Source organism: Nelumbo lutea, chromosome 1 (genome assembly GCF_056320005.1).
Source record: "Nelumbo lutea isolate HS-2025 chromosome 1, American lotus-T2T, whole genome shotgun sequence".
Classification (NCBI taxonomy): Eukaryota; Viridiplantae; Streptophyta; class Magnoliopsida; order Proteales; family Nelumbonaceae; genus Nelumbo; species Nelumbo lutea.
The window spans coordinates 84,238,568-84,247,730 of record NC_142684.1 but is presented as its reverse complement, the minus strand read 5'-3'; the positions used below and the strand labels follow the sequence as shown (position 1 = coordinate 84,247,730).

Genomic DNA, 9,163 nt, shown 5'->3' with positions numbered 1-9,163 from the left:
TGCTAACAGCTCCAAGCTTCTTAGGCTGAATTCAGGCTTTTCCCAACATCAGATAGGCCAGAAGCTCAATAGTTATTCTGTTCCGAAAGGGCTGCCATCATTTCACCAATTTAAGCATATTCACAGAATGAAACGAAAGAATTATACTAATTTTGCACATTGCATTCAGATCCTACCAATAGCTCACACCTAGACAAATCTGGTTCTGGCTCATACACTCATCCATTAGAAATGAATATAACTACTTCACATTACAGATAATAATATTACAAAGCAGAGGTGGTTCATTATTCATATCCCAAAAGAATCACTCACCATAAAGAATAGATTACACATGGATATTAAGTACAAACAAAATGAATTTTCAAAACATGGCCACAACTGCTAAGATATATTTGACTCACACAGCTACACAAAGCGTAGGTGCATCCTCAATTGAAAAGGAAGTACTAAAGCAAGATAGAAAAATGCAAAAAAGCCAAACAGTAGTTATAACCCACTGACAGAGGGGACCATTCAGTAGGTAATCCTGCATTGACTCATTCCATTATCCAAAATGGAAGATAAATGCAAATATGGCTCCTCAAGTAGAAACACGAGATTATGACAGAACTAACTGAGTCCAATTTTAATCCAAATAGGAGCAGGCTTTCCATTTTTCCAACCAAATATAAGAAGTTTCTATAACCCCTTTGAAGCTGCACAGTTTCCATTCTTTCTCAGGTGGATTGGCTCTGTGATACTTCCATTAGTTGGTGATAGGATTGACTCAACCAGGTTGAGGGATTTCTATCTGAAATTTCAGATGAGACTGGAAATTTCTTATTCTTTGTGCCTTTTTGGGTGTAGTTATCAGGGGAATTACCATTGTGCCAGTAATGAATCCATTGATTTCTGAGGTGTGACTGTGTAAAACTGTCTGAGTGATTTATGACTGAAGCCAACTCGACACCCCCCAAACAAAGCAAATGATCTTCACAGCTTCCGTTGCCGAAGTTATCTACTTGAGATGCCTTTGCCTGCTCACTCATTCACAACATAATTTGAGGTGTAATTCCTTGTATGGTTCTTAATTCTGCCTATGGTGTAATAGCTGAGACATCAATTTGGTCATTGTCCTTCCTGCCCTGCAGATATAGAAGACAGGGTTAGAGTTAATTGCAGTAGATGAGAACAGGTTACATCTTGGTGAGAAAGATTGCTGGCGCAGTTTAAGATTTTGACCTGATTTGAAAATTTTCATCTTATTCACATCCTCCGTGCCAAGGGAGAAGCCACCCCTACACTGACTTTTGGACCTGTTTTTCTTGGTTCAGATGAATTTAATGGAGGAGTTGATGAACCTTTGTGTTTGATTTGTCCAGATGCAGGGCCATCTGTGGTTGAATTTGCAACACTTGGTTTGTGTAAACTTAACCTCTTTGTTTCATGACTTGTGGTTTGAGATGTTTTCTTGTCATTCTTCAGGGAATTTGCAGTCTTGTTGGTTACTGGAGACTTCTTAGATGTTGCTGAAGTAAAACCATTAGCTGCACTTCGTTCAGCAATCCTCTTTTGACGTTGAAGTAGCAATTCCTCCATTCTCTTCCGGTTCTCTTCCTCCTGTATTCGAGAGAAATTGATTTTTGAGATTGAAGCAAGGTAAAAAAAGCAAGTGAACAGAAACAGTAAAGATGGATTTAATTAGTAATTATTTCCATGTTCTCATAAAAAGAAGTAACCATTTAATACCTTCTCCTGTTTAGTCTTTTGAACTGCAGCTCTGCTTACAGTGGACGGTTTCTTGGTTCTTGATATACTTTCAGGTCTGGTCTTTGTAAGAGATCCACGCAGGTTTTTAGAATTCACTTCTTTCACTCGGCCTTTTGTTTCAGGACTTCCATTCTTGGTGCTTTCATTACAGGGATCATCCTTGTCACAACCATTTGTTTCAATACTACAGCGTCTCTTTTCATTTTCAGAAAACGAAATATCATTTCCATAATCTATTTCAGGAGTCCAAGAAGCCTCAACAGACCCCACTCCTGAACCTCGGTCAAGCACCATGTAGAGATCATCTGGCTCATAGGTTCCAGACATTCTAAGACGATCCCCTGGGGGATCGGGAGTGCTACTTTCATGCTGAGTAGCTACACTAAAGTCAGCATCCATGCCTACATCTGTTCTCCATTGAGAATCATATTGATCATCGATTATTGATCGAGCCTGCACCATAAAAGAATCATCAACAAACACATTCTTCTTATTGTTCTCAGTGCCAAAAAAGCCACCCTCTGTTGTCAACTTGTGATCCCCATTGAAAATTGCATGATCTGTGGTTCCATATTGGTCCCTCAATTTCTCAGGTTGGTTGACAATAAACCAATCCTCTCCTTTATGACTTTTGAGTGCAGATGGTTCAGTGACACAATTAGATACCACATCCCTGAACTTTCCCTCTGAATCCCCTATTCTCAATGAAAATAACAATTCTTCATCAGTGCATTCCCTTCTCTTCACAGTTGAGTAGAAATTTTCTCCACTTTCAAAATTTTCCATGCAAGTCCTGCTTTCATTAGCTGCATTTCTGTCAGACATAAGGAAGGAATCATTTGCAATAGGTCGTTGCTTTGTTCCTTTCTCTGATTCCAGGTGTACTGCACCTGTGAACTCAGATAGTGCTCCCGAGTCAGAACTCCTGATAGTAACAAATTCATCTCGAGCATCCACAGTCTGCTGTTTTTCTACGCCATTAGCACCTGAGTCCTCATGTCCCATCAGAAGGCTTTGGAAAGTGTCCCAGTTCTCATATTTTTTCCCTCCCTGCGAAACATATGCATCATCATCACCCTCAAGATCATGATTAACCACACCATTTGATCCATCTGTAATGGTGGAATGCTTGTCCCCACCTCTCTTTTTATGATGACGTGAATTTGACTTGTGATGTTTCTCCAAAGACCCAACTGCATCCTCCACCTTCTGTTTAAGGGAATCTCCATCAATGAATTCATCTTCAGCTGAAGATGACTCATCAGATGCATCATCCTTTTGTCCTTCTCGTTTCTTGGAAGTGATGTAATTAATGTTGCGGATAACAACCATTCTTGAAGACTTCTTTCTATTCCTTCTTTTCTGTGACTGCTCCTTTGCAGAATGCTTCCCATCTTTCTGTGAATATCCATCTGACTCACTACCAGAAGAGGCACTGGGATCGCTGGATCCATCTTGTTCTGAACCTTCTTCTTCTTGTTTATTTGGTGATTTCTCCTTTTTTCTGGAAAGTGATTTATGACTGTGACGGTAATCAGGTTCACGGGCAAGATCATGGCCAGATTCTTCACCGTTTGGAGACCATTGCATATGCCCTGGATAATAGGGAGGAAAAACCTGCATGCTGTTGAAGGGATATCCTTGATATGGGGGCATTTGTTGAATACCTGGGTTGTGGAAATTGTACATGTACTGCGGAAGCTGATTTTGCCATGGCATTGGACCTTGAGCTTTGGCAGATGCTGGTGGAACCTGACCCGATGTCAGCAAGCTATTATCTGCACATAAACCTTTTGATAAAACAGATGTGCCTGTTGATTCTTTGGAAGAAAAATGTATGTTGTCCTCTATGGTTCTTTGCAACTTAGACATGAATATGATATGTTGCAATACATGCTAGTTCAATATATGAAACCTAGACATAAATCTGACAGATCAATAGCTGAAAATATCAAAAGGCATACTGCTGTTTAATGCTAGTTAAATATATATAGTTAAACATAATATAAGTAAAAAAGTTGAAAGTTGTACCCTGACATGCACAATTGCTTCTTATTTTTCCAAACTATATAAGCATGGCTTCCTCATCTCTCTTTTGGGTTGGGGGTTTGGAGGTGGATTAGTACATAAACTTGCATCCTCATCACTTACTCATTTGCATAGCACCAAAATAGATAAGTCCATGTCAAAAAATTTGGAATTGCAGAATGTTTAAATTTCTTTCATCCCATCTTACAGATTGTTCCCTTTTAAAGAGATTGTTAAATGAACGATTTTAAGCTCTACCAAGTTTTCACCTGCTTTGGTCTAGAATATATGAGATCCCCTACTGATACGATACTTAGGATACAATATGCATGATGTAGTCTGACAACTAAACAAATATATGGAACAATCATTGGTGGACCATGTCTATGATACAATGTGAAGGATATGTTATAAAAGGCAGCTGGAAGGGGAAAAAGGAGTAAAAGACACATTAGAAATTTTCATTTTAAGATTTCTAAAATATAGAGGGCAGATTTATCCAGAGTCCTTGTCACATTGGTTAAGTAAACGAAACAGGAACAGTGTAAAAAAAAGGAGGTAACATTTAATACCTTGATTTATTTCTGAACTTGTGTGACTTACGATTGAATCAGACACTGAAGTATCTAATGATCCATTTGGATCAAGTTGCCCATTGGAGAAACCATTCTGGATATTTGACATGATACCCTGGCCAAGGTTATTGCTTTCAGTAGTCAGTATAATCCCAGATGTTCCCAAGTATGGAAGCTCTGGCTGAGGGCAGGCTTCCATTGCTGCTAGTTCATCCATCCAAAGCCCATCATCATGCTTTCTATTGCACAACTCCTTGAAATTTATGCATGCTTCCCTACATGACATTGTAATTAGAACTTAGCCATCCTCAAACTCAAGACAAGCACATGGAAGTTTTAGTACCAAAAGCAGCACGAAATGTGCAGATGCAAATATCTGAGCTGAAATGTAGATAGGACATGATTCTTTTCTTGGGAATTCATGAAACTATTGGTGGAACTTGAAAAAGCGTTCCAAGTTATGAAAAGCATTATCTTCACTACAAAACTACCCAGGGCCCAAATTGAAACTTAAGATACAAAAATGAATAAATCCTAAAGGTCGCAAACCTAATTATATTACCAAACAAGTAGATAATCTAAAATTTCTTAAAATATTTCTGGTTACAGGGTCATGCATCACCATTAATGATTAATGAATAAGATAAATGGGGTAAGAAGTTTCTCATACCACATGAAGATGAGCAAAATTCTTCTTAAAGATAAAATGGAAGTCAGAAAAAAATATGCCCTAGGTTGTGAGGCCCCCTTCAAAGCTTAAACTTAACCAACCTCCTCCCTTCAATGATACCCAGATACATGTACATGGATGTCATGTCATGTTCAGTACTTGAGGCTCAGTTTGGAAAGAGTACAAATACAAACATGTACAGTACAAATACATCCAAAATAATAGAGAATACAAGGTTTTGCACTCTACATGGTTGTATTTGTACTCCTTCCAAACTGAGCCTGAGGCTCAATTTGGGAAGAGTACAAATACAAATATGTACTGTGCAAATACAAGTTTAGGTATACAGCATACAAGATTTTACACTGTACAAATTTGCATTTGCACTCTTCCCAAACGGGAGCCTGAACTTTTCGTCTAGATTCCCATCATACACCTTGTCCAACTTTACCCTTGAAATATCTGGGTATCTTAAGCACATAAATAAGACTAACAACTTATTATTGTACACACTTACTGGTAGTTTCTTTCTGTGCATGCCTTGTGGTTTTTACATGTTTCTTCCACTAACTATCAATCAAGAAGAAAATACTTGCCTACATTAAAAAGGAAGTGCTGGAAAAACTTCCTGGAGAGAAGAACAAAATTGAATTATTAGCTCAGTGAGCATTAAAAAAATTGCAGTTACTAAAAGATCCATGAGACAAGCCCACCACGATGAGGTGAAATCTTCCCATCTAAAACCAGAAAATTCACCATGTTATTCAAAGATGCTAAATATTCTTACAGTTCACATCTTAGTTTTGGTTTAGGATCTCTGTTTCTTTTTTTTTTTTTTGTGTGTGTGTTCTCCCCCACAACTTTCTAGAGAATAACCTGCTTGATATAATCTATCAACAAAGTTGAAAAGATGTAGTTAACACTGTCTAGGACAGTCCACGTTCACCAGGACCAAGTCCAGCCTGATGCAGAATGACCTGAAATAATACAGTGAAGTCCTTTGACAACATGAAAACATGTACCAAGCTCAGAAGAATCTTAATAGATTTGTTGAGTAAATAATTAGATTGACAATGGCTCAGCAATCTCAGTAATACCCAACCTTCATAGGTTGTGCAGGATACATAGTATGTTTGCACCAATTTGCTACTCCTAGTACTGAGATTTCATATAATAAACTGAAGAAGCCATTTAGACAGCAATAACGTAGAAAAGAGAAACTAAGGAGCATGATAATGCAGTACAAAGGGAATAATTACACAGTAATAACCCTACCCTAAACTTAGATGATATGTCATTCATTTTTGGTTGATTATGTGTTTATGAGGCATCATGAAAAGTTCGAAATCAAAAGTCTGCTTTTATCTCTGATAGTGAACCTCACTATGGTTGTCTCTGATGCTCATTTGTACCTTAAACGTGCAGCCCCAAAAGCATCAGCAAAGGAGATGAGATCGCCAATTTGGTCCATTTCATATCCAGCAACACATGCACGGGCATAAGCCATTGCCTGTTCTTTCCGAAGAACTGCTTTCCGAGTCTCCAAAAGACGCTGGAGGTGAATCCTGTTTAATATCAAGGTAAGAAACTGCCTATGAATTTAACAGAGAAATTATCAGACAGAGCTGATTAAAGTAATGGAAAGTTTACTTGGAGTTCTCTTCTTGTGCATCCTCATCAACATCATTAGATTCGCCTTTTGACTGGACACCACCACCATGAAGTTAAAGGTTACTATTTAAGTTCTGAAGAAACATAACCAGACAGTGTACCCTAATAAACTCTTAACACGGTGAAATACCTTAGTGGAAGAAGGTGATTTCTTGGCATTCCCATCAACAGCTGCAACATTGCCTAAAGTATCCATAATTAATTGTTAAATTAAATTTTGAAATTGAAATGGTGCCTTAGTCAATGATTAAGGCAGATAACTGAATTCAGCATTTTTTCTTCAAGATAGCTTTATCAGGAATAAATAATCCGTTGTTATTAAAATGATCTTCAAACCCTGAAACTCTCAGAATTCTCTACTTCAGAGCAAGAAAGTTTGATCTGTACAAAAGCATCAATGACATTTTTTCAAGAAGAAATGACAGCCGTAATCAGATATGAAGAATAATACATGCATACGGGGAAGGTGCAACAGAATGGATTGCACCGAAATAAAGGATTTTAGAATGTAAGTGGCAAAGTATCAATGTGGAAATCATATTTGAGCATCACCTTCTTCGGTTTGTCCTGCGACAGTGTGGTTTGAAAACTCATTGGATGTTTGAACTACTGAAGTCTCAATCTGCGAGATCTCCTTTTCAATTGTAACAAACCTCTCGAGAACTTCAGGCGTGCTCACAAACCGGACAAATCTGCTCAAGCAGCACAAGTAATACACGAGTTGGTATTGCACAAAAAAAGAGAAAACCTTGGCGAGATTGACTCGGGTGAATCGAACGGAAAATTCGCAATTCGACAAAGAATCAACCACGGCACGACCCATCACCTACCAAATGTATGGTATGGATAGAATTGGGCAATAGACCGAGCGGACTCGTCCGGTTTCCAAGTGGACTACTTGATTCTTCCACATTGACCCATAAAAGAATCTACGCCGGAGAGACTCCGCAATTTACAGTAGAAAAGCTAAGAGGAACTGGAAGACTAATTACCGTTCCAATGTGCCTTTAGTGAACCAGGAGGCATCTGAAGTAGGTGGACGAAGAGCAATGGAGTAGCCACCCTTGGATATCTTCTCTTTGGCAAATTTGAGGTGAGAAATGAACGGTTCGAGCAGCCCAGACGCTAGTTTCTCGTTCTTACCTCCGTAGAAGACAACAAAGTCACACCTTTAAACGAAAATGCACGGAGAAAATACCCAGATCATCAGGACCCAAGCTAGATAACTCCGAGAACAAAGCCCAGAACGAAAGAAAAAACGCTTCCTACCTGGTTCTGGTTGGGGTGAGCTGAAACAGAGCATAATCGAGACGAATTCTCGAATCCATAGTAACAGACAGGGGGCAAGAACTTGGATAGAAACAGGGAGCTTCAGAAGTACATCGTCCCGGAGAAAGATCTCAGCACCCGTAATTCATTACTCTATGAGTCTCTCTCTATCTATCCGTCTGTCTCTCTGAGAGAGAGACAGAGAGGTGGGGTGGATATGGATCGCCAGTGCCAGCAAGAACTGATGAAGCTTTGCACATGCGAACGAGGATTTGACGATATGAAAGTAGGCCCCGCAAGGCATGCCGACAGCTTTTTTTTCCCGTCTCTCCCTCTCCGTAAAATGAATGAATGGGAAAAATTGACAACGAGCGAATATTGAATTCTCGATTTCTTTTTTTCCTTTATGTGCAGAAGAAGAGACTAATGTGAGATTGGTTGGTTGAGAGGTCATTTCTTTATTATTAGGCTTCTTTTTTCAATTGTAAACTTGTAATTGAAGAGAGAAGAGTGGGGTTGAGGGTGTTCCGTCGGATTGCTTCTCTGTTTTTATTTTTATTTTTTAAGCTTGGCTGTCATACATAGTTGGGAAGTCTTCTTCTGTCTGTCACTCCCTCTGTCCTGCTGGAGTGAGCTAGTGAGCAAGGAATAATGACAGGTCCACCCACCAGGTCACTCCGGATCTCCCGTGCATTGAGAATATCTTCCCCTGCATAATTATATATCAACACACCAGATGTTTCTTATATATGGCTACAATATTGTATGAGTAAGTGCGGGCAGAGTTCTTGATCTTGTGGGTAGAACTAGAACCTAGGAGATCCCAGCTGCCACCAGTCAGGCCGCAGGCCAGTAGGCCACCAGCCCACATCCTCTCTCTCACTAGACGACTATACATAAATGGAAGGGAACTAAGGACCAATCAAATGGTGACACCGAAACCCGTCGCGTCACTTTCAAAGTTTCAATTGTGTTATAATTACTAACATATCCTCATTTATACCGACAGTTCTTCAGCCTCCACTCTCCATTTCTCCGACCCAGCCGGCTAGCCCACAGTGGATGGCCTGAGATCAGCTATCAATAAACAGTGCTAACAACATCCCAACCGGCCATTGCAGCCGTATAAAGAGAAAATTTTTCGATGAATGTTAAGAGATATTGCTAATGTAAGGCTGTAGTGAAATGTTGGAACAGT

General features: G+C 39.3%; 1 protein-coding gene across 1 annotated transcript; it reads right to left on the bottom strand.

The window, feature by feature from the left end:
- Nucleotides 1-225: 225 nt before the first annotated feature.
- Nucleotides 226-8,832, bottom strand: LOC148875794 (COP1-interacting protein 7-like). Its single transcript, XM_088965387.1, has 10 exons — nucleotides 7,966-8,832; nucleotides 7,689-7,865; nucleotides 7,249-7,388; nucleotides 6,827-6,879; nucleotides 6,676-6,728; nucleotides 6,438-6,590; nucleotides 4,353-4,630; nucleotides 1,732-3,530; nucleotides 1,225-1,602; nucleotides 226-1,127 (listed from the first exon to the last, which is right to left on the bottom strand). The coding sequence occupies exons 1-9, from the start codon at nucleotides 8,022-8,024 to the stop codon at nucleotides 1,249-1,251; spliced, it is 3,066 nt and encodes a 1,021-aa protein (XP_088821513.1). The 5' UTR covers nucleotides 8,025-8,832; the 3' UTR covers nucleotides 226-1,127; nucleotides 1,225-1,248.
- Between the last annotated feature and the right edge of the window lie 331 nt (nucleotides 8,833-9,163).

Coding starts and splice junctions, on each gene's coding strand:
- LOC148875794 (XM_088965387.1), bottom strand. CDS start 8,024: ATGGATTCGAGAATTCGTCTCGATTATGCTCTGTTTCAGCTCACCCCA. Junction 7,866..7,965: donor CTCACCCCAACCAGAACCAG/GTAGGAAGCGTT, acceptor TTTCGTTTAAAG/GTGTGACTTTGTTGTCTTCT. Junction 6,591..6,675: donor GCACAAGAAGAGAACTCCAA/GTAAACTTTCCA, acceptor GATATTAAACAG/GATTCACCTCCAGCGTCTTT.